General features: G+C 50.2%; 2 protein-coding genes across 4 annotated transcripts in view; one reads left to right on the forward strand and one right to left on the reverse strand.

The window, feature by feature from the left end:
• Positions 1 to 17,735, forward strand: part of DKK3 (dickkopf WNT signaling pathway inhibitor 3) — a 45,008-nt gene extending 27,273 nt beyond the window's left edge. The window contains exons 5-8 of the mRNA XM_059408104.1: positions 13,946 to 14,038; positions 15,301 to 15,445; positions 16,410 to 16,566; positions 17,423 to 17,735. Of these exons, the coding sequence (XP_059264087.1) occupies positions 13,946 to 14,038; positions 15,301 to 15,445; positions 16,410 to 16,566; positions 17,423 to 17,642 (615 nt within the window). The 3' untranslated portion in view covers positions 17,643 to 17,735. The remainder of the gene's footprint in view (positions 1 to 13,945; positions 14,039 to 15,300; positions 15,446 to 16,409; positions 16,567 to 17,422) is intronic.
• Positions 17,736 to 22,984: 5,249 nt separating this feature from the next.
• Positions 22,985 to 27,098, reverse strand: part of USP47 (ubiquitin specific peptidase 47) — a 110,795-nt gene continuing 106,681 nt past the window's right edge. For all 3 annotated transcript variants that reach the window (XM_059408137.1, XM_059408120.1, XM_059408128.1), the window contains 3 exons: positions 25,541 to 25,588; positions 25,318 to 25,448; positions 22,985 to 24,497 (listed from right to left, as the gene is read on the reverse strand). In XM_059408137.1, coding sequence (XP_059264120.1) covers positions 24,323 to 24,497; positions 25,318 to 25,448; positions 25,541 to 25,588 — 354 coding nt within the window. In that variant the 3' untranslated portion in view covers positions 22,985 to 24,322. The remainder of the gene's footprint in view (positions 24,498 to 25,317; positions 25,449 to 25,540; positions 25,589 to 27,098) is intronic.

Below are 27,098 nucleotides of genomic sequence, written 5' to 3' on the forward strand. Positions count from 1 at the left end.
TCTGATTCTGTTGCCTGTGTCACAAAAAATGGCTGAAGCCTGACAGGACGGGAGACAGAGGGAGGCCGTGTGGGAACCAGACAGCAGCATCAGTTCAGAACTAGATAAAGAGGAATAGGAAGGCCATGGAGATTTGCCTGAGGTAGCTGAGTTTGTAGAGGAGAGGCCAGGAAGCCTGAAGCAGCTGCAGCCTTCCCTTCAGACCAGTGCTGAAAAGCCTGTGAGAAACAGGAACCAGGACCTGCCTTCCCATAGGCATTCCTATCATGGCTTCCTGGAGCCATCTCTTAGGAGACCTACCTGCACTTTCCCTGATCCCTCTCCCCTTACAAGGATGGTCACAATTCTGTGTCTCCTTCCAGGCCCCTGACACATCATAGTTAAGGGGCGCTGTTGGGTCCTCAGACATCGCACGACCCTGAAGGGCCCACCATCACTGCCCAGACGTTGCTTTGGACACCCGCCATTCATTGGCCAGAACATTGGTTTTAAAAGACAGAAAGCATAGAGACCCTCTTGGGGTCTGGATCTCTCTTCTAGCACCAGGGGCTCAAGATTTGGATTGGGGGTGTCCTCTCTCTCAGAGACCAATCACAATCACAGGGGGTGCCCCTAGCAGCCAACTCCAGATACTCAACATAAACACAAATTGCTATTTTATGGAAAATCAGTTGAATTCCTAGAAATGCTAGCTCTGCTGGACTTTTAAACAGCAAGTGGAGTCATCCAGCCAAGGAAAATGGCACCAAACCTGCTTGGCCTGGAGGACAGCCAAGGGCCACAGACGCTATAGTGTGGCCAAGGCCAGAGAGGGCCAAGGTGGAGATGAGGGAGTCACACCAGGAGCCACCAAGCTCTAGGGCAAAGAAGCAGATGCCTGTGGAATTGGCAGCCTGGCTCTGAGTGGCGTCTCGAGATCGCTGAGGCCCCCAACCTGCCGTGCTTCTTAGTGGCCTACCCACAGGGGAGCAGGCCCGGCAGAGGCACTGGCAACTCTGGGAAATACCACTCTAGTTAACTCTTCCCCACACTCAGTGGTGCAGAGCAACCATACGTTAGGCTCGTGGATGAAGGTCAGGAATTCGGAAAAGGTACAGTGGCAGTGCTTCGTCTCTGCTCCACAGTTTGTGAACTCAGACTTGAAGCCACGGGTGACTCAGTGGCTAAGGCCAGAACCATCTAGGGTCTCTGCACTCAGCATCCAGCTGTTGCTTGGGACCCTAGCTGAGGCTGCCCATCTCTCCATGCGGCCCCAGCTTCTTCCTAACATGGAGGCCTGGTTCAGAGGATCTCTCAAGATGGAAAAGAGCCAACTGGAAGCTACACTGCCCCTTAGGACTCAACCTTGAAAGTCACACAGTGTCACCCCCTCTACCTTCAGTTGAATTAACTTATCGCTAGAGGCTGTGTGCTCTCTGGGGGTGAGGATGGGATGATAGGATGTCGGATACGCTGCCCTTCCAGTTTCTCCTTACTTCTAAAAACAATCCCTGGGTCCAAAGATGCTCTAAGTGCTTTGGGTGAGAAGATGCCAGGGCCTCAAATGCAGGTCTCAGGGGTCTTTGAGGACTGAGGCATTTCCTAGCTTGGGCTGCCTGGTGATATCAATGACCAAGCAGCCAAGGGTCACCTTAGCCAACCCATCAGAGAGAATAGTCCCCCCACCCCCAACCTGAATCTTGGCTTTTACATGGTGAGTCTTGACAAGTCTTATAAACATCCTTTTGTCCTTTGAGCCCAAACGCCTACCTCTCTTCACCCAGCTTCTACTGGGGTGGATACAGAGGGCTAGGGCCACCAAGGAGACAAGCGTAGCTACCCAGGGGGAGAGTCAGGGAGGGCCTCATTGAGGAGGAGATGTTTGTGCTGCTCCTTCAAGATGAATCAGTGAGGGCATTCTAGAAGTAGAAACTGAGATTGAGTCTTAGGGGGGTGGTGAGGAAATCCAATAGGAAAGCAAGTTGGGAACTGGCCTCTTAGACTGACCTGAATTTATAGGCTCTGTACGCCATGCCCAGTTTGGTCTCCAGGTCATGGTTGGTAGGAAAGGTAGAAAGAGATTGAATTGCAAAGTAGAGTGTCCTCAGGGTGAAGGTCTTGTGGGGACTCAAAACTTTTGTGAATTTGGTAGAATCCAGGACACCTGAGCCCTGTAGACCCAGAGAATGGATGTTCTTGACCCTCTTGCCAACTATATCCAGACGTCATTGATGGGTAAACCGAAAAGCAAGGTTATTAATTTGCAAGAGTGAGGAGCACCACTTTCCAGTGGCAGAACGGTTAAGACCCCATCCTAGACACCCCCTATCTGGTGCCAGGGTCCTGGGAAGCCAGTTGGTGGTCTGAAGTTGGCTGCAGAAGAATTCATACCACGGGAGGTGGATATTGTATGGGGCAATTCATTGGCTCTAGGCTTTGCCTGCTGCAGCCAGAGTAGACCGCTCCCTCCTGCCTGGAGCCCAGGTCATTGGGGGACATACCTGTTTTCTGATTCACTCCCCTCTTGTCACATTATTTTATTATGCTTGTGTTACAGAGGCTGTCGGGCTGTTCCCGGGCCTGGAGGGCCTCCTGTCTCCTCCATTAGGTGTTGATTGAATTAGCCGGACCTCAGCTTTCTCGAGTTCCACTGCTGGAGCTTTCAGGACAATTATGATTAGGGACGTGCGTAATCAGGTCTGTTTTAGGAAGACAGTTTAGGCTATGAGCCTGGTGGGGAGGCTGGTGACCAGCGTCTTTGCTCCCACAGTGGTGCCAAGACTGAGGTGTGACCGCAGTGTGGGGTGGGGGAAGGCCCTCTGTGAGGCTGGCTGAGCCCTTCCCCACCTGGGAGTCTGAGAGCGAGCCCTTCTCTCCCAGGTGCTGGCAGGAGCAGAGCCAGCATAGGGGCAGCAGCTGGAGGGAATGAAGCTTGCTTTGTTTCTCCCCGGCTTTCAGCCTCTCCTCCTGGGATCCAGTCCAGATTCAGTTCCTGGGAACCTGGCAAGCACCTGGCTCTCTGGAAGCAATTCTCCTACAGTCCCTTTGGGACCTTGGACAGGCCGGGCACCACCTCTCCTGGGCCGAGCGCGGGGCCTGAACAGAAAAAGCGCTACTGAGAGTGGCTCTTCCTGGGAGGCCCAGCTCAGCCCGGCCTCCACTCCCCCAACCTGGGGGCCATGGGGCTCCTTGAGGGTGGAACGCATGAGGAGAGGTGAGCCCTGCTCCCCGATGGATGTGAGGCAACTGAGCAGTCGGGGAAGTTAGGGTTCACTTGCACAATTTGTGCTTTTCTTAATACTGAGGATTCTGTCTTCCATCGCTGCTGTGCTTACCCCTCGGGGACATGCTTGTGGGCAGGGGCCAGGGCTAGCTGAGAAGGCCAAGGCCCCCATAGGACAGGACGGCTCCGGGCAAGTTTCTGGATCCTGGCTCCCACCGATGGCCATCTGACCTCATTAGGAGCCAGCAGGTCTGGGTCCGTAGCCCAGCTCTGCTGCTCACAAGCTGTGTGACTCTAGGCAAGTTTCGTGAGTTTTCTGTCCTTCAGTTTCCTCATCCATAAAATAGAAAGGAATGCCTCTCTATCAATGGCGTGTGAAGATTCCAGGAATTAGTGCTTCGGTTGAAGGACAGCTCTGGCAGACAGGAAACAGGACCTAAGCATTGACTGTTAGTTCTGTTTTGTTATTATCATCCTAGGGAATCCAGAGACTTGTCCTCCAAGTACAGAAGCTGTTCCTGCCCACACGGCCCCTCCAGGGGTCTTCTGCTCCCAGCTGAAGGCCCCGAGTCCAGAGTGGGCTTGCTGGCTTGTCTTCATGGGTATCTCTGTGGTCACTGGTCCTTCCTCTTCAGCCTCCTCCTGCCCAAGGCCAAGCTCACTCTGTCTTCCAAGAAACACTCCTGTTGAATATTGCTGATAGGTTTGGCAGATAAAACACAAGATGCCTTGTATCATAAGAAAGTAATTTTTAATATAAGTCTGTCCCATGCACTATTTGGGGTATACTCTCCAAAATATTATTTATTTATCTGAAGTTCAAGTTTCACTGGGCATCCCGTGTTATTTGCTAACTCTGGCAGTCCTCCTGGGAGTCCCCAGAACTAAGGGGTCTCGTGTTTGCAACAAGGAGTCAGTTTGTGTATGTGGGGAGGGGGTGTCAGGACTGGGTCCTTTCCTCATACTGGGAGACTGGAGGTGCTCCCGCACTGGGTGTTGTGACCTCGTCCATTTCATGCCCGGGCCCAAGTGCCTGTCAGGCTCCTGACGGTTTGAGCAGCAGGCGTCTTGTGCAGATGGAGCTCTGTGTCCTCGGTGTGTTTGACAAAGGTCAGACCCAGGCAAGAGCCCAGTGGTTCCACCCCCCTGTCGGTGAGGGAAATGGGGGGTGGGGGCTGGAAAGGTCTCCCTGCACTGTTTCTAACGTCGGTGGGGCGACAGTGCTCACTTGGTTAGTGAGGACTCGGGCACATGGAGAAGTTTCCTTTGGAATTGAATAGGGGTGTGACTTTGACAGGGGAAACCTCACTCAGGCCTAAAGAATGTGCTGGAAGTTCTGAGGCTGGCTGGCTCGGCAGGCTGGCAGCAAGACAGGATCCCTGGAGGAGGAAACAGGCTTTTGTCTGGAACACCCTGTCTCCAGCCTTGAAGACACTGGGTGGTGTGAAGGCTGATTCGGGGAGACAGCTGTCAGAGGGTCCCTGGGCGGGGTGGTGGTGGGGCAGGGACCAGCAGTGGGGGGAGGGGCAGGAGGAGAGCGAGAGCTCCAGGACTATTTCCCAAAGGCTCCAAGGCACTAAAGGGTCCAGAGAGGGTGTTCTCCATACCTGGTGTGCCCAGCCCAGCTCATGGGGTGGGGTGGCTAGGCACATTCCTCTTTCATGGGCTGGTGGCCTCTGGAAGGAAGAATTGGCGGGAAGGGCCCCAGGGGCCCCGGGCTGCCCCAGACATCAGATACTGGCTCCTGCCTGGGTTTTTCCAAAGGGCAAGGTCTGTTTCGTGGTCGGGCCAGAACTCCTGATGAGGTTTGGGGCCCCCACCTGTCCCGAGCTGGCTGCAAGTTTCCAATGCAGGATCCAGGAGAGGGGGGTGCCCTGCTGTGTTCGAGACAAATGTGCATTTTACACGTTCCTGCGACTGGCCTGATTTTAAGGTCAAAAAATGGCTGAGGAAGGGGAAAATCTGACTTAGAAATCTCGTGGAATGAAGAGGAGGCTCCCTGCTGCTTTCTCTCAGCACCTCTCCTAGCCTTGGGCCTGGCCCAGCCTCGGAGTCCCTGCCCTCCTGCAGAAGCAGCACCTGGGCCCCCAGCAGGCCTGCGCCTCGGGGTCTGACCCATCTCCGTAGAGCACTGGGTTGGCCTTGAGCTCTGGCCTTGGCACTTCTTCTCCATGGCCCTGATGAATCACTACCACGGTTTCCTTGTCAATGAAATGGGGCTCCTCTCGTTCAGTTTGGAAGGCAGCGAGGATAGATTGTGGGTGCCAAGGGTGCCTAGCGCCCGTGGGTGATTGTGTTGTTTTCCCTTGCACACCTCCTATTGTCCTTGGTCAGGTGTTGAGTCCTGGGCCTCCTTGTAGTTCTGCGTGACTGTCCTCCCGCCTTGCCCCACAGCAGTGGGCTCCAGGTGAAGCAGGAGGACCTTGTGGGGATGTGTGAGGAACCCTGGCTGAGACCTCATATTCTGGGCCCTTTCAGTAGAAACGGTATTCCACTAATAGGACGAAATCAGTCGGTTAAGCGTCTGCCTTCCGCTCAGGTCATGATTCCAAGGTTCTGGGATCGAGTCCCGCATCGGGCTCCCTTCTTAGCAGGGAACCTGCTTCTCCCTCTGCCTGGCACTCCCCCAGCTTGTACTCACTCTCTCTGACAAATGAATAAATAAAATCTTTAAAAAAAAAAAAAAAAAGGACCGAATCCACTGGTTCAAGCTTAAGCTCAGAAAGTTGTTCAAGCCTTTCCATGGGCACCTCTAAGCTTCTGCGGGGAAGTGAGCCCTGCAGATAGAGGTGTGCCCTGGGGGCTAAGTCCTGGGGGCAGGTGCTGTTCTAAGCACAGGTTCCGATCTCCCCTCCTAATCTGTGCAATAGCCACAGGAGGTTCTCATTTTACAGATAAGGAGACTGAGGCACAGAGAGGCTCGGTCATTTGCCTGAGATCACCCAGCTTGTGAGTGAACCCATATTCAAGCCCAGGTGTGTGCCCCAAACCTGGGTCTGCACGTCATGCTGCTCCAGGTACGCTTGGCACCAGGGGCCCATCAGGGGGTGGAGGAAACCAGAGAAGGCCAGCAGTGTGGGAGTGCACGGACAGGGCCGGAGAGGGTGGCAGGCACCCCACGTGGGGATAGCTCTCCTGGGTGTCCAGGGCCTTCCCAGTGGGCAGCCCTCAGTCCTGAACAAATCAGGACGACTGTTCCCCACAGTCTGCTCTTCTCTGTGGGAACATCTCAGCTCAGGAGGTGCAGAGGACAGAGAATAGCCCTACGTGTGGGAGGGACATTGTTTATCTCACAGATTGTACCATCTGTCATCTTGGGATCCTTCAGGGGCACAGCCACCCCATGCTCAGGAGCAGGAAGTGACCGTTCGCCCAAACCTCCATAACCAGAGAATGGGCCTGGGGTACCAGAGCCTAGAACTTTCTGGTTGATGGGGCGGTTCTGCTGGGAAACCATGTTCTGGTCCCTGAGATTCAACATCCATCAGAAGGAGCCAGGGCCTCCCCGCCGGCCTCCTCTGTCTCCTCAGGGAGATGCTGAAGCTCGGGACCAGGGGCTGAATGTGGTGGGAGATCCCAGAGGAGAGCCATGGCTTGCTGGGGGCGGGGGCAGGGCCAGTATTCCATTCTTGAGGCAACAAAGACTCAGGCTGGATGACTCATGTGTTTTCTCTGAACGGTTCTGGAGGCTCGGAGTCCAGAATCCAGGTGCTGGCAGGGGTGGTTGCTTCTGAGAGCCGTGAGGGAAGGACACACGCAGGCCTTTCTCTCTGGCTTATACATGGCTGTCTTCGCTGTGTCTTCACATCATCCTTCCTCCCCATGTACCTGTGCCCAAATTTCCCTTTTAAAGGATACCACACCCACTCTAATAACCTCAGCTTAGTAATTCATCTACAATAATCCTGTTTCCCATAGGGTCACGGAGGTACTGGGGGTTAGGTCTTCAACATACAAATTGTGAGGCATAAATTCAACCCACACTGGGCATGTGGTGGCTGCGAGTGTGGTGGGAAGAGTGAGGCTTGGCGTGGGGTGAGGGAGCAGTCTGAGGGACTTGGGTTTACAGCGTCTCAGACTCCTTCAGTGATCTTGGGATCCGAGCCTCCTTCTCCGTAAAGTGGAGACTGAAAGAGTTCCTCTGTTCGTTCCTCCCTTATCCTTCTAGAGAATGGCAGCTGTGCGCCAAGTGCGTGCAGGGGGACATGTAGTGGGCGCGGTGCAGATCAGGGGACCCACTAAAGCTCAAGCAAGTGCAGACACACAGTAGGTGTTCTCTGAACGTCCGCTGCTGCCCTCTCCCCTCCAGCCGCAGTGTGCAGAGCTCGGAGGGCAAGTGAGTTTCAGTTGGTGGAGACCCCCTGGGCCTCCATTTCATGTGTCTTATCCAGAGCCTTGGGCTCAAGTGAACACCATGGATGGCCCTGGCCCAAGCAGGGTCCACCCAGGTGGCCCCCTCTGTGGGGCCTCACGAGAATGAGACAGCCCAGGGCTCCCAAGGAGTGTGGGAGCATGACAGAGCCCAGTGTGGGAGCACGAGTGTGTCGCTCACCCCGCACGGATGCCCAGGGAAGCCTGCCAGGGCTCATGTGCTACGTTCTCCCCACTGCTCTGGGCTCCTCTGATGAACTCTGAACTGGAAAACCAAAGATGCAGAACAGCACCATTGCCATTTTCCACTATTTCATGATGGTGTCAGAGCCCCGGGGCTGTTTCCAGGCCCCCCATCCTGCCAGATCGCCAGCCCCACCTCACTCAGCTCTGAATGGAGCCCCGCAGGGCCTCAGGCCAGAGCTTTCTAAATATAGCTTCCTCCTCCTCCAGACAACAAAGAACAGATCCTCTGAATGGCTTCCGTCCTGATGCTGGCCTCTAGGCTATTTGTCAGACTTCCCCAGCAGGCTGGAGGGAGGAGCAGCAGGATCTGGGAGCGGCCAGGACTGGAGGGAAGGCCTGAAGCCTGGTCCTGAGGGACACTGAGGCCACGATGCCCAGGGGCCATGGCCTTGGCCCTGTGTTCTTGCCTCTTGCCACTGGGACTGTGTGGGGTCTGCGACCCTGTCCCAGGCAGGCTCTGCTAAGCTGTGACCGAGGGACAGGAGACTAGGCAGTGCCAAAGGAGGAGAAAAATGATGATCTTCTTAGGAGATGGGAAGAGCCGGCCTTTAGGGTTGAACCCCCAACTCCACCTCGAAGCTGGGTGATGGCGGATCCTTCACTTTATACCTCAGTTCCTCATCTGGGATGTGGGGGTGAAAGCCCCCGGGGAGGGGATTAGGGAGAACGTGTGCCTAGGGGCATCCGTGGCGAGGCTGTGTCAGGACGCCATGGGTCACCGTGTGGCTCTCCAGGACGGGCATGCAGTCTGGCGTCTCATCCCCGGTGACCCCTGCAGTCTGCACTGGGCCATGTCTTTAGTTTTCCCTCGGTGCAGTATGGGGGCCCCTCTTCCTAGGCCTCATGGTCTCCGAGGTCCTTTAGAGAGGGAAGCAGCCATCCTGGGCCCAGCTGGGTTCCAAGGCCCCTGTGAAACACCAGCCCAGATGGGAGCAGGTAAGAAAAGCCAGAACTACTGAGCAGAGCAAAATCCTGGCTTTCTCAGCTCTGGGCCTGGCTCTGCTTGGGAGGCACCAACCCATGTCCCCCCCAGCCCCGCCTACTCCGTTCTGTTTACGGTAGGAGGACCTGATCTGTCCGCCAGGTCTCTAACGCCAGGAAAGGTGGGACCTAATCTGCGATTAAGGAATATGGAGAGTGAGGAGTGAGAAGACCCAGCACTAACAGCCCCGTCATATGGAAGCCCGCTCGTCCTACAAGGAGAGGCCACGCTGCTCCAGGGACTTTACTCCAGTTGGGCTTACAGGCCACTGGCCATCGATCTGACCCTCTCTGGATAGAGATCAGTCAGGACTAGATGTGAAATCCCTGCGTGTGGCCAGGGACAGAGACAGAGCTGCCCGTGTAGACGTCAGCCGGTTTAGACAGCCCTTTTGCTGGTAAGCTGGTCTCTGGCAGGGCTGCTCCATGGACATAAGGTTTTCTCTTGCTGTGGTCCCTATCCACAGGGCACTAACTCAACACAACAGCGCTCTGAAGTCCGTCCTGTTATCACCCTCATTTTTTTTTTTTTTTTTTTTAAGAGAAAGCATGAGCCAGGATGGGAGGGGTTGGGCAGGGGGAGGAGGAGAGAGAATCTTAAGCAGGCCCCAATGCTAGGCTCGATCCAGGGCTCCATGCCCGACCCTGAGATCATGACCTGAGCCAAAATCAAGAGTTGGACGCTTAACCAGCGGAGCCCCTCACCCCAGGCACCACCGCCCTCATTTTCCAAAGAGGCTGAATCAGTATATCCCAAGGTCACACAGCTATTAATTAACAAAGCCAGGATTCAAACCTAGTGATGATGGTTCTTAAAGAACAGTTGTAGGGGCTACTGAGGGGACACATCTGTTTTGCCCGAGTTTTTGAGTCCGAGAGACCACCAAGCCAACACCGATGTAAACACAGGAGGGTTTATTCAGCAAGCTTAAGCTTGGGCCCAAGTATACCTGACACAGCGAAAGAACCTGGACCCCGAACCAGACTACGGTCAGAGTTTTTAAAGGCAGAATAAGGGTGGGCGAGGACAAAGGGGATGATGTTAGTCTCTAAGGAATTTTGGAAACAAGGTCTCCAGGACCTTGAGGGACTAGCTATTGTTGGGAGAAAGGTTACTTATTACTACTAATAAAAATCTTCTCATGAGACCCTTTAGATGTATATCAGTGGGTCATATGCTTGGGAATGATCGCTGACACTAACTTGGAGGTCTAGAGATAAAGTTTCACATTTCTCCTATCAAGTGTCCTTGTTAGTGAGATTCAGGTTTAGAAGAAATTTAACTTTATTTGCATTTCCTTCTGCCTCAGCCTCCTTCAGTTTTATGGTGGGGAGGGTAACATTAGGGCTTGGGGAACTGAGTTATTTGCCTCTGGAAATTGTGCTGTTGTTAAGATAGCTTCTTTGTTGTAAATCTCTAGGACATTTGTAAACCAAGGGAGACTCTTGTCTTGCAGGATTATGATCTCTGCAAGTTAACTATTTGTTTTTCTTTTAGGGCAGTCAGGGGTGCCTGAGGAATGTCACACATACTACGGAAGGGAGGGGAGCTGGTGGAGAGGGGGTGCAAGGTGCCAGCTTTTGCTTTGTCAAGATGGCTATACTTATGTCAGGGCTAGACTCGAGATGGGTACAGCCTAGTTTTCTTGGCCTCCACAACATCCACAACCAATAGGCTGGCCGACGATTAGAACAAAAGCCCTGGGCTTTCTCCGGGAACAGTCAAGCGGAGCTGACTGACGTCCCTGAGCTCCAGTAGTCAGCAAAAACATGTGAGCAGGGGCGCCTGGGTGGCTCAGTGGGTTAAGCCTCTGCCTTTGCTTCAGGTCATGATCTCAGGGTCCTTGGGATCAAGGCCCGCATCGGGCTCTCTCCTCGGCAGGGAGCCTGTTTCTCCCTCTCTCTCTCTCTGCCTGCCTCTCTGCCTGCTTGTGATCTGTCTCTCCGTCAAGTAAATTAAAAAACAAACAAACAAACAAACAAAAAAACCTTAAAAAAACCACAAAGATGTCAGCAGAGGAGACCGAGGGTTTTAGCTTACTGAAACTTTTCAAAAGTGTTTGGCAAGGTTCTGTGCCAAAAATGTTCTCATACCTCGAAGAAACTGAATGGCTTCACTGGGGCTTTGCAGGGAATGCTTTGTCATGAGGGGAAGGAAGAAATCCCAAAGGATGAATGTGCCTCCTCATGATGGAGAATGGTAAACAGCAGTGCCTTGCAGGGATTGGTGCTTAAGGGGTCTTAGCATCTATTTTTTAACTTTAAGATCTGGAAAAGGAAGCACATAGTGAAAGCATATAGTGAAAACGCCATTGTCTATAGGATTCTTGGGAAATGAGAAGCCAAATTAATGGAAGGTGGAGGGGTTTTTTGCTTGGGTTCCCAAATCCTTGCTAACGATCAGCATTTTGTTAGCCAGATTGCCATGGTAACTTATGAGTGGTTTCATCTATCCCACACTTAACTCTCGTGTGCCCCCTAGACACCAGGCACCATGCTGGGCACAGACACAGATCACACAGAGTCATCCTGCTTTACACAAGTGGGAGTCTCTTCGTCCTCCACTTGCTTGTTTTACTTACTGAGGTATTGTAAACAGTACACTGTAAAGAACTACTTCATTCTTTTTCACGTACAGTACACTGTAAAGAACTACTTCATTCTTTTTCACGTCCGCCCATGGCATTTCCCTGGGAAGTGCCCATGTATATACATGTATATACATTGAATCTGTTCCCTCTTGTCGGGCCTTTGCACAATTTCTGGATTACAGTAAAGCAACAATATAGCCTTAAACATATCTGTACTTTGATATTTGCCCATCTGGACAAGTGTCACCTGGATGGGAAATGACAGGGTTAAAGGAGATACAAATTAAAATTTTGGGGTAGATACTGATGAATTGCCTACAAAAGCATCTTGTTCAGTTTTAATGTGGCAATGCCTCTTTCCTCAATTCCCTACCAATACTGGATATTATTATATTAGTGTCCTCGTGCTGCTGTAACAAGCTACCATGAATTTAGTGGCTCTAAAACAACACAGATTGGTCGTCTTACAGATCTGGAGACCAGAAGTCCAACACGCGTCTTCGCTGGGCTGAAATCTGAAACGAGAGTGTCAGTAGGACTGCTGTCCTCCTAACAGCTCCAGGAGAGAGTCTTCCTTAGCCCGTGGCCCCTCCCACCTTCACAACCGACGAAGTCTGAGGGCGCCTGGGTGGCTCAGCTAGTTGAGCCTCCGACTCTTGGTTTCAGCTCAGGTCATGCTCTCGGAGTTGTGAGGGTGAGCCCCACAGCAGACTCTGTGCTCAGCAAGGAGTCTGCTTGAGATCCTCTCGTCCCCTCCCTCTACCCCTCCCCCCACTCCTGTGCACGCGTGCATGTGTGCATTCTCTGTCTCAAATAAATAAGTCTTTTAAAAAAATAAATAAATGGAAACCAGGAGTCTCTCCGACACTGCCTCTTCTGCACCCCCTCCCAATTTCAGAGCCACTTGCAGTTACCCTGAGCTCACCTGGATAACTAGGATTCTCTCCTTATCATCAGGGCAGCTGACTAGCATTCCGATTTCCCCCTGTGACATGAATTTCTCCCTACCTTGTAGTCTGACGCGTCCACGGGGTCCGGGAGTAGGATGTGGACATCCTGGGGTTGGGGCACTTCTCTGCCCCGCTCCAGATGGTATTAACCTTTTTTACTGGTGTCCTCTCTACATGAAAACAGGGTATCCTGCTCTTTTAAGTCGCATTTTGTCAACTATTTGTGAGGTTAAACATCTTTTTCTGTGTGAAGATGCAGAATGGTTTCTATTATCCTAAGTTGTCTGTTCAGGTCTTTTGTCTCTTTTTCTATTAGACTGCCTTTTTGTTGTTGTTGTTGTTTTCAGCTGAGTTATAAATTCTTGAGGGCAAGCACTTCTTCATATTCATGTTTACATCTGAGTGCTTCAAGATGGGGCCAGATTCAGAGAAACTCCTCGGTGCCCGCTGGCCCTCCCTCCTTCCTCGCACCCCTTGCTCTTGCTTTTCTGCTTTGGAAGAAGTGTCTGGACCTGGATTCTCCCAGCTGAACCGGCAGACTGGAGTGTGTCCAGAGGGCGTGATGGTCTTACGGCTTACTGCGCCGTGGACTTCTCAAGCCATGATGGGGCTCTGGAGTCAGGCTGAAGGTGCCTCCCCCTGCCCCTGGCTGAGCATTTTCAGGTTGCTGGTATGGGAACAGGACAAGCATTAACCCCTCCTTTTGAGGGGAAGGGCCTCTCTCGATGAGCTGCCTCACCTTGCCGTGTTGAGGCCATGACAAGACCCACCACCAGGGACCCGTGGAGCAGCCCCAGGGCAGGGGGGCAGGGAGGCGGGAGGGATCTATCTCATGACTCTGCCCAACAGGCTGCAGGGAGAGATTACTTTCTCCTGTCGCTGACCTAGAAATGGAGGCTCAGAGAGGCTAAGGGGACCCCCAACATGGTATGGCTAATGTGGGGTATGGGGACTCTTCCCTATACTAGGCCTTCCCGGGGCCTCCCTCTCTCCCCCTCTTCTCCAGCCTGATGGGCACCTGGGCCACAGCGCCTATGCCAGCTGCACCCCTCCCTCCGTCCCTCCCCCCTGCCAAAGCCAGCAGCTGCCTTTGCCTGGCAGACCCAGACCCGGACCCAGACTCGGAGGAGAGGGGGCCCCAGGGAGCCCTCTATGGCCCTTTCCTTCCTGGTCAACAGCCTGGGCTCCCGCTCCTCCTGTGTAGCCGTCCCAGGGCTGGAACTCATTAGCGTTTATGAACTCCATCTGCTCTGCTTGGAGACTGGCCCCGCGTCTCTGTGCTCCCCGCCCTGGATGTGTGTGTGGGTGGGTGGTGGTCGGAGGGGCGCTGCACAACAGATGCCATTGTGTGAACTGGGGCGGCAGCCCGGAGGGCAGACGCCCCTGCAAGCTGTGTGGGTCAGGGCCCCGCCTGGCCGGGAGGGTGCGGAAGCTGAGCAGCGGGAGCCAGCTGGGCTCTGGAGTGAGGGGAGTCTGGAGACTCTCTGGAGCCCCTCTGGAGCCCCCAGAGCCTGTGGGGCCTGGGATGAAGGGGCTTTGCCCTTCCAGGGCAGTGTGGGCTCAGCTCCACCGCCCATGGATGACGCCGCTCCCCCCCTCCTCAGGAGTGCATCATTGACGAGGACTGCGGGCCCACCAGGTACTGCCAGTTCGCCAGCTTCGAGTACACCTGCCAGCCCTGCCGGGACCCGCAGACAGTGAGTGTGCCCAGAGGCCTCTGCGGCTGCAGCAGAGGGACTCTGGGGGGCTGGGCTGCATCCCAAAGAAGAGGACTTGGGGGAGAAGGCCAGCAGCCCCATGGTTCTCAGTTGGGCTTCCAGAACACTTCAGTGGGGCCCTTAACCATGTCCATGCTGGGAAGGGCCTCTCCATGGTGCCCAATGGGTCCAACTCCTAGAGGGACTAGGAAGCCACCTGCAGACCCACTGACACTCTCCCCTGCCACATGGTCCCTAACTTCATGGCATGCCTCATGGAGGATGGAGGGAGAGGGGGAGGGAGGAAAGGCAGAGCCCCACCCCTGTCCCTTCCCCTGGGATAGACCCATCCGCAGAGATACAGCCCATGACACTACTACGGTCCCACTCCCACCCTCCATATCTTCCACTCAGCCCAGAGAAGGCAGAAGGCAGGCTGGGAAGAAGCCAGAGTACAGCCCTAATAGACACTTCACAGGGAAGCACGAAGCCAGGGAAGCGGAAACTCCCTCCACCCAACAGATGTTTTGGACAAAGCCATAAGGGCTCATCAACTCTCTTGTCCTTTTTCATGAAGAAGACAAGAACATAGCATAAGTGTGGAAAACAGGACTTCTCACTCCCCTGTCCGGTGCCACCTGTGATTAGACAGCTGCCGTTGTCCCCCACGCCTGCCATGTCTGAGCGCCACTGCGTCACCACTGAGCGCCATGTCTGTCCCCCACGCCTGTCTTAGCGACACCGCGGGGTCCCAGGCTGCTGTGCAGATGCCCAGCGGAGGCACCCATGGGCCCGCCCCACCCATAAGGCCTCCACACTTGGGCCTTGAGTTAGCTCCCAAATCCGGCTGCTATCTGCATCTGTGAGCCGGGAGCCAACTTCCATCCTGACCTAGGGAGCGAATAGAAAGGAGACAAGGCACCATTTGTGGGGGGGGGGGGGGGGGGGCGTCTGCAGGACACACTGCGTCCTATGCAAAATCTCAAGTTGCATAGGAAGACCCAGGTATACAGGGTCCCTCTCAGGTGCTTTTTTCCAGTGTTCTGACCGCGCCCATCTCCCATCTCTGCCTCCGTGACTTCCACTAGGAGCCCCACAAACCAAGCCCTCAGTTGCCCCCATGCCACCCCAGTGTGAGGAGAGCGTGTGCTTCACCGCCTCCCCTGGTGGCATATTCAGGCTTCTGGAGCTCGGAGCAGGCGCAGGCCGGGGTCTCTCTGGTGCAGGAGCCGGCCTGCTAGTGTTTGCCCACCTTTCTGCAGCTCTGTACTCGGGACAGTGAGTGCTGTGGAGACCAGCTATGCGTCTGGGGTCACTGTACCAAAACAGCCACCAAAGGGGGCAACGGGACCATCTGTGACAACCAGAGGGACTGCCAGCCCGGACTGTGCTGTGCCTTCCAGAGAGGTGGGTGGGCTCTCCCCTGGGTATGGGACAAGCCCTGTCCCAGGCTCCACCATACCAGGCTTCTTGGGGCCCCATCCATGCCAAACACAGCTTTTTGGGGTCCCACCTCCTGGGCGGGCCCCCAGATGCCCACTCAGTATGTGTCCTGGTCCTAGAACCTCTGCCTGAGGCAGGTCCCCACCTGCAGTGAACCATCATGTCTCTCTCTCTCTCTCTGTCCCCTGTTGACTTCTAGAAAATTTAAACTTCCTTCAGGATGCATGATCCCAGGGCAGGAGGAACACCCCCAAAGGGTGGGATTTGAACAACCCCTCCAGCTCTCCATCCTCTTTCCTGAGGATGGGCCCCTTCTATTCCCATTCCATTCTCTTGGCCGCTCCTGGGGGAGCTTGCTCAGGCTCTCTCCCCTCCTGCTGTGTTTCTGAAAACCTCTCCTGCAGCTGCCTCCCCAGCTCAGCCTCTGCCAGCCCCAGCCCACCTGGTCCCTGCTGTCCCAGCCATGTTCCCCAAAGTCAGCGCTCAGTGGGGCTCCCCTGGCAGCTGGGGTCGCTCTGTTCTGTCTCATCAGTTAGACTCCTCAGTGTGCCTTTCAAGGCCTCGGCCAGCTGCAGCCTGTCTGTCGGTCTTCTCTCTCCAGGGCTCCCAGCCTTTCCCACCACGCCCAGCCCAGGCCTTTATTGGCACAGGTCCCAGCCCCGAGGGCCTTTCTTACACTCTAAATTTCTCCAGACCTTTGGCCTTAAAATCCAGCATAAGTCTGCGTCCCCGTGCAGTCCTCCCTTACTGGCCCAGCCCTCCGGAGCCCGTCCTGCCATTGTTTCTTCCCATTCTACCCCTTCAGTTTTAATCTCCGCTTTGTGGTTGAAGGTGGAAGGTCAGGGCTGCCCCCCATTTCTCTGCAACTTTCCGTGGTGCCTCCCTGCTCACTGCTGAGCACGCAGGGATGACTCTTCCCTGGTCCCAGGTCTGCTGTTTCCTGTGTGCACACCCCTGCCTGTGGAGGGTGAGTTGTGCCATGACCCCGCCAGCCGGCTTCTGGACCTCATCACCTGGGAGTTAGAGCCTGATGGAGCTTTGGACCGATGCCCGTGTGCCAGTGGCCTTCTCTGCCAGCCCCACAGGTGAGGCCCTGCCTGCCCTCCCCGTCGGAGGTCAAGAGCAGAGCAGGGGCCACCCGGTGGGATCTCAGGAGCCGAGGGGGTGATGTGGCTTTAGTTTCCCACAGATTTAAGTGGCGGTGTCCTTGGGTCATCCAGGTGCAGAGTCTCCCAGCTGTCCTGTCTGTCTGTCCGTCTGGGGCTCTTGAGAAGCTGTGGCTGGGGGTACAGGTCTGGAGCTGTCTGCATGGCGGTTGAAGCCTTATGAGTAGGTGACCCAGGGACGGGGTATAGAGGCAGAAGAGCTGGGGGCTGAGGCGGGAGCCCAGGCCCTTCACAGTGAAGGACAAACTGAGAAGAGCTGGCAGAGGTGAGTGAGGAATGGGGAACCGCTCATAGTGTCCTAGCTGCTGAGAGACCATGAAGCATCTCGTGTGGCCTCCCTGCCGGCGCTACTCTCCCCACCAGCCCCCAGAATCTGGGGTGGCTGGGCAGACAAGAGGACTCCCCTGGCCCTGCCTCACGAGGCCTGCGGCTCCCCATGGAGCAGCAGATCTGGCAGGCAGGCCAGTGGCTGAGAGGGGCTATGTGCGGCCCTAAACCCTCGGGCCCTGCAGTGCCCAGGGCCTGCCCCCGGGAGTCTCCCGGACAGGCCTCTTCGGGAGGTGGGGGAGCCGCCCCTCAGAAAGTGACCCTCCCTCAGCAGACTTTCCTAAGGTGAAATGTGGAAAGGGAGGGAAGACCCCATTGAGGCGTTAGAGGAGGTACGAAGGCGAGCTCAGAGCCAGGGCCCCGTTTTCTGGCGTGGCCCCCCCCCCCAACGTCGAGAGCCCCGAGTCAGCTCTCCCCACAGCTGAGCCCAGCCCCCGTGTCGCCCCAGCCATAGCCTGGTGTACGTGTGCCAGCCGGCCTTCCCAGGGAGCCACGCCGACGCTGGAGACAGCCTGGTGCCCAGGGAGACCCCCGACGAGTACCAGGACGGCAGCTTCATTGAAGAGGTGCGCCAGGAGCTGGAGAACCTGGAGAGGAGCCTGTCCATGGAGATGGCACTTGGGGAGCCTGGGGCTGCCTCTGAGCTGCTGGAAGGAGAGGAGATTTAGACGGAGCCCTGCTCCGCGCGCGGGTAGACATGCGATAGAAATAGCTAATTTATTTCCCCAGCTGTGTCCTCTAGGTGTGGGCTTACTGGGCTTTTTTCCATGGCCTCTTCCCAGTACATTTTCCCTCTGGCTTAAAACAGGGAGCTGTGCGTTTGTCCAGCCCCCTGGACTGTGCCCGTCCATCACAGTCCCGGTGCCTGGAGACTACGGGGGTGTGCGGGAGGGTGAGGGGCTGCTACACTGGCCCAGAGTATGGGCCACTCGGCCTCTGCCGGCTGGCACCTGGCACATTTCCTTTTTTCTACATCACCTTGAGAATTGGAGGAGGGGAGGCGACGGAACAGGATGTGGATGTCCCCGTGATGGGTTTGGGGAAATGTGGACTCTCATACCTGTGGAGGAGAGTGCCCTGCTTTGCCAACATAAACCAGGTGAAATGTAACAAAGGAATTTTCCGTGTACTTCTTCCCATGGGCACAGGCAAGCTGTGCCTTCCACTGCTGCGGGTGATGTTTTCTGCTCACTCTGTGTCACGCGCGTCCCTGTCCTGTCAGCAGTGTTCCTCGGCTCCTGCCTCTGTGCCAGGGTAGCAGTTTCAGACCCTTCACCACAGTCTGGCAGGGAGGGTGGCGGTCTCCCCGTCTGTCAGCATCTTGGCGTCTCAGGGACATCAGGTTGCTTGCCCGAGTCACACAGCTAGTGGAGACCAGAGCATGATTGCTCCCAGGTGTGGGACCATGTGCATGCTTTCCCTGTCTCTCCTTGCCAGCCCAATGCCACCTAAAGTACCCTCTGAAAGGAGGATGGATGGGAATTTTTCTTTTGAGGCATATCTGGAATTAAGGTCAACCTAGTTCACTGTTAAGATTAAACTTGTACTGTTAGACATAGCATTCTCCCTGGTGTGGGGGTGGTCATTAATTCCAGCGGAGAAACGAATGGTGTTGACATTGTCCCCCTATGGCAGTTATGTTAGTGACTTGGAAAGTACATGATTGGTACAGAATATATACGTTAACCTGCCAGAAACAGTACTTAAGTAATGGTAGGGCCAGGATTATAAATGAAATTTGCAGAATCACTTACCAGCAACTGAAGACCGTTACCAACCACATGGAGAGAATCGAACAAAGCAAGGCTCTGTGAAATATGGTTGTAATATCCAAGCTGAGAGAGCACTGGTCTGTATGCTCTTCTGTAAATGATATTTTCAGGTGCCATGGACTGTTTCCATCATGTATTCATCCAGAGTTATTAAATTTTAAAATTGCACATGATTGTATAAGCATGCTTTCTTTGAGTTTTAAATTATGTATAAACACCTATGTTGCATTTAAAAAATCAAGCATAAATCACTTAAACTACTCCTTTGTAGTTTCTTGGATGTCTTTTTTCCTTTTGACTTTGAATAAATAACACTTTTATCCAGAAAAAATAAAATGGAAATGAACCGCATTGTTTAAAAAAAAAAAAACCCCACCAAAAAACTCTGCCACATAAGTGAATTTTCCAGACAAGTGAAGCACACCTGTTATAGCACCAAAATATTTTAGAAATGCTAACCATTTTTGTCAGGGATTAGTATTAAGAGTGTGAATACTTCAGTGTCTTCTGAAAGAGAGAATGGAATGTATAGAACTCATTAAAAAAAAAAAAAGATTTGAGAAAGACCATGAGTAGGGGGAGGGGCAGAGGGAGAAGCAGACTCCCCACTGAGCAGGGAGCCTGATGCAGGGCTTGCTGCCAAGCCCCTGGGATCCTGACCTGAGCTGACGGCAGATGCTTAACGACTGAGCCACCCAGGCGCCCCTGACTCTTTTTATTCAAATGTGGTTCTGAACCGTAACACAGATCTTCAGGGGCTGTAATAATAAAACTACTATATATTAAGGTCAGCTGGGTGGCAGGCGCCAGAGTAGGCAGTCTACCTATATTACCTCATTTAATCTTCGTTGAATCTACGAGTATTTTCTTCATTTAACATGAAAAAAATGGAAGCTCAAAAATATGAGGTGATAGGGCAGCTGGGTGGCTCAGTCAATAAGCGATTGCCTTTGGCTCAGGTCATGATCCCAGGACCCCTGCATGGGGCTCCCTGCTCAGTGGGAAGCCTGCTTCTCCCTCTCCCACTCCCCCTGTTTGTGTTCCCCTCTCACCGTCTGTCAAATAAATAAAAACTAAATTTAAAAAAATGAGGTGATAGAGCCAAAAGTCCAACAAAAGCAGTATCTAGTATAGTCTGCTCAGGATATACTGGTAATTTTAAGATCAAATCAGAGCTGTTCTCTAGTCAACGTCGAAGTACATCATGACCGTTCTGTATCCTTATTACTCAGCAAGTCTTTACCCAGAACCAGGTACTGATAGGCTCTGGGGGCGCCACGGAGAGCCAGATGGGGCCCCTACCCTGAATGCATCATCACAGCCTCCTGAGAGAGGTACAGTGAACTCCGCAGCCACAAACCAGTGAGCCCGGTATCAGAACGGTGTTACGGGAGCCTCAGAGGAGCACGTGGTTTGGGAGAGCTGGCATGGGGATCAGCTCTCACAGCTCACAGGAGTTTATGAGGTAGTCAGAAGGAATAGGAAAGGGCACTCAGAGCCAGGGGCAAGAGGGAGGGAGGCAGGCAAGAAGAAAGGCTGGTATGGAGAGGAAACAGGAATTCGCAGAGGCTGGAAGGTAAGGTAAATTTGAACAGGTGTTTGGAGGAGAGGCTTAAAATGGTTTCATTCCACAAAAATTTTAGAGTTCCTACTGTATGTCAGGCCCTACCTATTAGGTGCCAGGAGACGGTGGTACATGAGAGAAAACTTGGTCCCTCCCTCACGGAATTCGTGGGCAGGTAACATCCTGCTCCAGCCCACTTCCGGTGGGAAATTGAATCAGCCAGACACAGCTGGCAGTCACTCGAGAAACAGAACTCCTGCATAGCCGTATCTCAACAAGTTGGTACTCCTTAAACGGGTTACTCAAGCATTATAAAAGAAGCTGAACACTAAGTATGCCCTCTGTACTGGGGAAAGAGGCAGACTGGTAGCATAGAGAGGGAGCATGGTCCCCACTTCTGAGGCAAGGCTATAGGGTCCACTAATAATTCTTGGTTTGGTGAGTTCTCCAGCTCTAACTAGTCAGAAGACCTGCTTCTCCAGTGCAGAGTAGCTGGTAAGGCGAGAAAGAGTCGGTGCTGGCATGGGGGTCAGAGCATTCCTCCCCGATGCTTTTTTTGCCCTCCTGGCGTGGCCACTCTGATGGCTGCATTCTTTTCTGAATGATCACACGTTCTCACACACTCTTGTTTCTAAAAGCCAAGTTCTGAAAATACTGTATGTAACCAAGTGGTCCTCCTTCCCCACTGGAACAACACCGAGGATACTCAAGTGTACGCCTGGTCTTAACTGGCCACAAGCTTTATCTGGGCCCTGAACTGCTTTGCAAACCTGACGAAAATATTTTCTACCCCCTCAGAAAACTATACGTCCTGCAGTTTTGCTTTTAAAAGACTTGAATTGCTTTATAAGGCTTCTGACTAGTGACCAAAATATTGACTTGTTTTTCAAAAATTAAAAAGAATTTAGATGCAATAGTTTTTATTTAACAAATAAAAAAAAATTGCTACTTAAGATTATCCCCTCTTGGGCGCCTGGGTTAAAGCTTCTGCCTTCAGCTAGGTCATGATCCCAGGGTCCTGGGATTGAGCCCCGAAGGGAGGGAGCCCTCAGCAGGGAGCCTGCTTCCCTTCTTCTTTCTCTGCCTGCCTCTTTACCCACTCTTGATGCTAAACAAAGGGACAAAATTCAGAGGGAGAATTTTCCCAACTGGAAAGCGAATGAACCAGAATGAACGATTTTATTGTATTCCATGCATTCACAGGTCACTTCCAGATTTAAAAATGCTCTGATTCTGTGCACTTATTTAGCTTAGACCACGCTCTAAGTTTTCACTCTCTCCCTCTACCCTGGCCTAGACAGGACACAACACCCTTCCTAACAGTGCAGCCTGGCAACGATTTTCTAGCTGTGGCATAGGTTCGCAGCCTCCCTCCCACTGCCCTCATCTTCTCAGAATCTCTACGTAATTTCCATGCATTCTGAAAGAGACAGTCGAATATTCTAGTGTAGGGCTCCTTCCCTACTTTTATCTCATTGTGATTATTAGCCCTTCGTTTGGCAAGTGGACTTCCAGCTAGCAAGCTTCTGCACAGACCAGCTAGCATGGCCCTGAAAGCACAAGGTTTTCTTTCTTTGACCAGAACATACCCCTCACCTTCAGCACCTGCCTGATAGGTAGGTACTTGGTTCTCACCTGGTGTGCCTGACTGATGCAAACCCATCTCTCCCACGGTAGAAGCTCTTCAAAACCTTGGCGTGACCTGTGAGGAACAGGGTCACAATTTATTGCATGTGGTTTGTGTCACTGGCCCCACACAGTCTGCGCTCTGCCTCTTGGCTGATGGGTCCTCACGGGATTCTCTGAATCTGAGGGAGGTGGGCACACGTTAACTTCCCTCACATAAATTACCATTTCCATCACCACAAATCGAGTTTGAAAAGTTCACCACCCCTTTGCTGAAATTGTTCAAGTGCAACACCGCGTTCTCACTTTATCAGGCACTGCACTGAAAAGCAGGAAGCTTTAAATTTTTCTTTACCCTTGGCATTTGTAGTCTGCCTGCAATTAGAAGCAGCAACCACAAACACAAAAAGCAGGGCAGAAGGCACAGACAGAGGAGCAGGTGTGAGAATTTTACCATTTCCCACTCTTAAAGGAACACAAAACCAAACCAAACATTTTGTTAACAATCAGCCTCTTCTCCACAGAGAGTGGGTCCTCAAGGGCAGAAACTTCATTTATTAACCCCTATATTCCCAGGAAGTAAGCCTGTATTAGAGTCAAAGGGCTGTTGTGTTACATCAGAAAATCCAAGTGATCTGAAAGACAATGCACCACAAATGCTTCCAAGTTTTTCCTCAGAGAACACCAACTCCACTAATGCAAACTTGGAACGTACTTCAGTGAAATTCCCCCCACCCTGTGGATTTCAAGAAACTTTAAAGGTATTATGGAATTCCCAATTACTATATTCAAACTACAGAGCCAACATCTGCTAATACTATTTTCTATCTTTCTTAAAAGGAAATAAGGTAAAAACCTGATTTTGAAATACTGACAGGATCCTCCAAAGTTAAATATTAACATCTTTTCATCTCCGAGAGCTTTCCTGAAAAGGGACCTTACAGAAATGAGATTATTCAGTACATGTTACAAAATGTTAAAGAAAACAAGTCTATTCTTAATCCAGATTCTTCATCCACAAAAGTTTAATGACTAAAATAACACAACAGAATGAACAAATGTTTTATTGGCATGTTCATTGTTGTAAACAGCATCTGGCATGAAAAAGTTTTACCAAAACCTTTTTATTGATTTTTATAAATTAGATGGCATTTTCAAAAATTATGTAGAACTGTGTTCATTGAAGTCATATTTAGCAAAGCAAAAACTTGCCAATTCGAATAGACTTTGCAATGAAATCATGTTGACTGCATCAGCCTGTGCCATGACCTGACTTACTAGCAAGTTTTTTCAACACGATGTTAAGACACTTCTGCAAAGTTAAACTACATGTAACTACAAATCAACTCCAAAAATTAAAGTGGGACTTACAAGGGTTCTAGAAGATTCAAACTTGAAGTAAATCTTCAAAAATAAATGTATAAAGAAAAAAAAAAAAACTGAAGCCACTGAACAGAAAAACCTCATTAACAAGGGCAAATACAATCGTATGGGACCCAGCACAGAGGAACCTCACTGAGGATTACATTTACATAGACTGCTATTCTCCTCAATGTACACAAATGTACATCATGAATGATATGTGAAAAGAATAACCATGGGAAGTAGCTGAACTGCAATTATGGTAACTCAATAGTATCAATTTTATTTACATGCTGAATGAACGAGTGAGACGTATTCTCTACATCCATAACTTAAGTACAATCAATTATAATTACAATATTGCAGCAATTTGAGCTGCTATCTGCTGGGGCGGTCTACGGGAAACGTTTTGATGTTCCAGAATAATGTTCTTAATACTTTGCAAAAAATGAAAAGAAATAAAAACACAACTTCACAATTCTCTTTACTGGGTTATGGCTGGTTCTAAGAATTTCTTCAGCTCCTGTTTTTGCTGCTTTCCAAAGGTCAACACACGTTGCATTTACTTCCGAATTGTCAATGAGGTAATGTGTGTATCAGTGAAATAAACAGAAAATTCATTCATTCATGGCCTTTGCACAGCTTTTATTATGAAGCTATGAGCATCCTGTTTGAGGCTAGTTTTACTAGCGGCTATGTGCACATTTGTCCGCAATAAAAGAAGTGTACTCATTCCCCTTCCCCCTTTTCTAGTAGCAGGTTTTGCTTTTTGTTTTTTTGTTTTTATTCTTTTGCACATCCCTTTTCACTTTACAGTACTTTTGACTATAGTGCACAACATGATTCCAAGTCAAAACAGTGGCCCATTGGGCACTGAGCTTCTGATTGGTGAAGGGCAGTCCAATCAGTGCTGGTGTCACTGGGTTACCCCTAACCATGTCCGGCCGTAATGGCACTACACAGTAGCAGTGAACCATCTAATTAAAACCAAAAATCCCCCAGGGAAAATGCTACACTAGCAGAGTCAGTCTTGAGTCAGATCTTTATTTGGTGCTCCATCCAGATATATTTTTAGTGCTTTCTCTTTCCGAGGTGAGTACGTTACACGATGTCCCGTCTTCTGGAGTCGACTACTTTCTTTTTTCATCAGTTCATTTCTTTGCTCATCTGTTAACTCCATTAATTCTTCTGTTTTATCCCTGTTTAAAATATTAATTACATATTAGGTCAGTACAGCCATCTGCCTTTATTGATTTATGCTTGAATGTTATAATGCTCCTTGGTGAGAAAATGAAATCTGAGGGTCACTGGTAAAGTTAAGTCATCTCATACTAAGATGTCCTGGATTTCAAACATGTTTACTAACACAGCACTCACTTCTAAAAATGGCACAGAATAACTTCCATGCTACTGCTAATGTAATAATAGCTATCACTTATTGAATATTTATGTATAACAGGTACTATGCCAGTTTTTAAAAATGCAATAGTTCTAGTTCTCATACAGTTCTTCAAGGCTGACATCATTGTCACCATTTTACAGATGAGGACCTAGGTAAGTAACAAAGCCTAATCTGAACTCCTAGCTGCCTCAGGCTCCCATAACTATTCTTTTTCCTCTGTATCTGCGTTGGCTCCTACAATAGCCACTAGCTACATGTCCCAACCAATTGCTTGAGACCTACTGAAGGTGTAACATGCACTACTGTTAAGACTTACTATAAGAAAAAGAGCATAAAACATCTCACGAATGACTTTTTATACTGACTGCATGTAATGATAATATTTTGGACACAGTGGGTTAAAATATTTTATTAAAATTAATTTCACCAGTTTCTTTTTACTTTTTTAAGTGTGGCCACTGGAAAAATTCAAAATGTAATGTGTGGCTCTTATATTAACTACTGATCAGGGCCACTCTAGATCATAAACATGGTAAAGATATTTACAGAAAACAAAATACTATGCACAACAAAAAAATGTTACGTCACTGGGAATAACAAATACATTGTAAATGTACCTATAAAATATGACTGCACCATCATCACAGATATAAAGAGGCCAGACATTCAGGGTAGAAACTTTAGGATTCCAGTCCAAATCCTGATGAATATCAAGGACAGAAATATCACAGGGAAAAGTTCCTCTACCCTAGGGAAAAAAAATGAATGAATGAATAAATCATGCATAAACCATGTTTGTTGAGCACGAGTACCCAAACGCAAACATTCTTAGTGCCTTACCTTGGCAAATTCAATATCTTCCAAAGGAATTCCACTGATTTCAGAAAGCTGTAAAAGGAAACACTTTATGAGTTCATTAAAAAAAATAAATTTGCTAAAATAAGTCATCAACCGTTTAATCAACAAAGAAATAGCTTGATTTTTTTCCAAGATGTAATGTTTAATATAAAATATTAGAAAAAGCAGAAAGAGTTGTCTCCCTTCCACCCTGCAAATGCCATGTCCCAGAAATACAAATTTAATATATTCCTTCCAGATCCTTTCCTATGCATATATAAACTACATCACATATTTCTAAAATACATAAAATTATATTTATGAAACATCTCTATAGAATAATTTTATAAGACTCTAAGAATAGGATACAGGGTAACCTCATTCTCTTCATTAGCTTAATATACTATTTTATTCCCTCCCAATGGACATCAAGTCTGTTTTTAAATTTTACCCAGGTACAATGCTATACTATATACCTTCATGAATATCTTTGCATATTTTTTAAATTTAATTTTATCTTTTCAGTGTTTCAAGATTATATCCTTGCATATTTCTGCAATTATTTCTTTGAGACTGAATTCTTAGATGTGGAACTGCACATCTGAAATGTTGATAATGCCAAATCAAAGCCTGAAAAAATTATATCAGCTTAATTACAATATACAAGTTGTATATTGCCTGTTTTTCCTAAACCTTGATGACTCTAGGTATTTTTGATGTTCTAAATTTTCACCACTTTAAGAGGTAAAGAATGCTATTACTATTTTAACTTGCATTTCTTCTTCAACAAATTGTCTAATGAAGTTCTTTGCCTATTTTAAAATTAGATTGTTGATCTTTTTCTTATTAATGTGGCGGCTCCTTACAAATATGGACCATCTCGTTTCGTATCTGTTTTAAATATTTTTCCCCTTTCTTGTTTATCTTTGTTTATGGGTTCTTTAAAAAAAATTGGGGAGGGGGCACCTGGGTGGCTCAGTGGGTTAAGCCTCTGCCTTCGGCTTGGGTCATGATCTCAGGGTCCTGGGATTGAGTCCCGCATCAGGCTCTCTGCTCGGCAGGAAGCCTGCTTCCTCCTCTCTCTCTCTGCCTGCCTCTCTGCCTACTTGTGATCTCTGTCAGATAAATAAATTAAAAAAAAAATTGGGAGGAGGCTGTGTGTGGAAGGCTTATGCTTTTATATGATCTTTTCTTTTTTAGTTTCTGGTATTATGCTTACAAATATCTTTCCCTTTCCAGGATATAAAAATATTTTCAATATTTTCATCTAATACATTTATCATTTTATTTTACTTTTATATAAATTTAATATATTTATTGTTTTTGTGTTTGGCGTGAATTATGGAAATAAAATTTTTTTCTCAAGATGCTAACTGTCCTAGTACTGCTTATGAATAATTCACCCAATCCCGAGAGCCACAGAATTCCACCTTTAAAATGAATAATGCAAAAGAGGACTTCATCTGGATTCTTTATTCAGTTCCACATCATTTGGCTTTTTAAAATGTATGTAGCAGGGTGCCTGGGTGGCTCAGTGGGTTAAGCCACTGCCTTCGGCTCA

The sequence above is a fragment of the Mustela nigripes genome, chromosome 1 (assembly GCF_022355385.1).
Source record: "Mustela nigripes isolate SB6536 chromosome 1, MUSNIG.SB6536, whole genome shotgun sequence".
Classification (NCBI taxonomy): Eukaryota; Metazoa; Chordata; class Mammalia; order Carnivora; family Mustelidae; genus Mustela; species Mustela nigripes.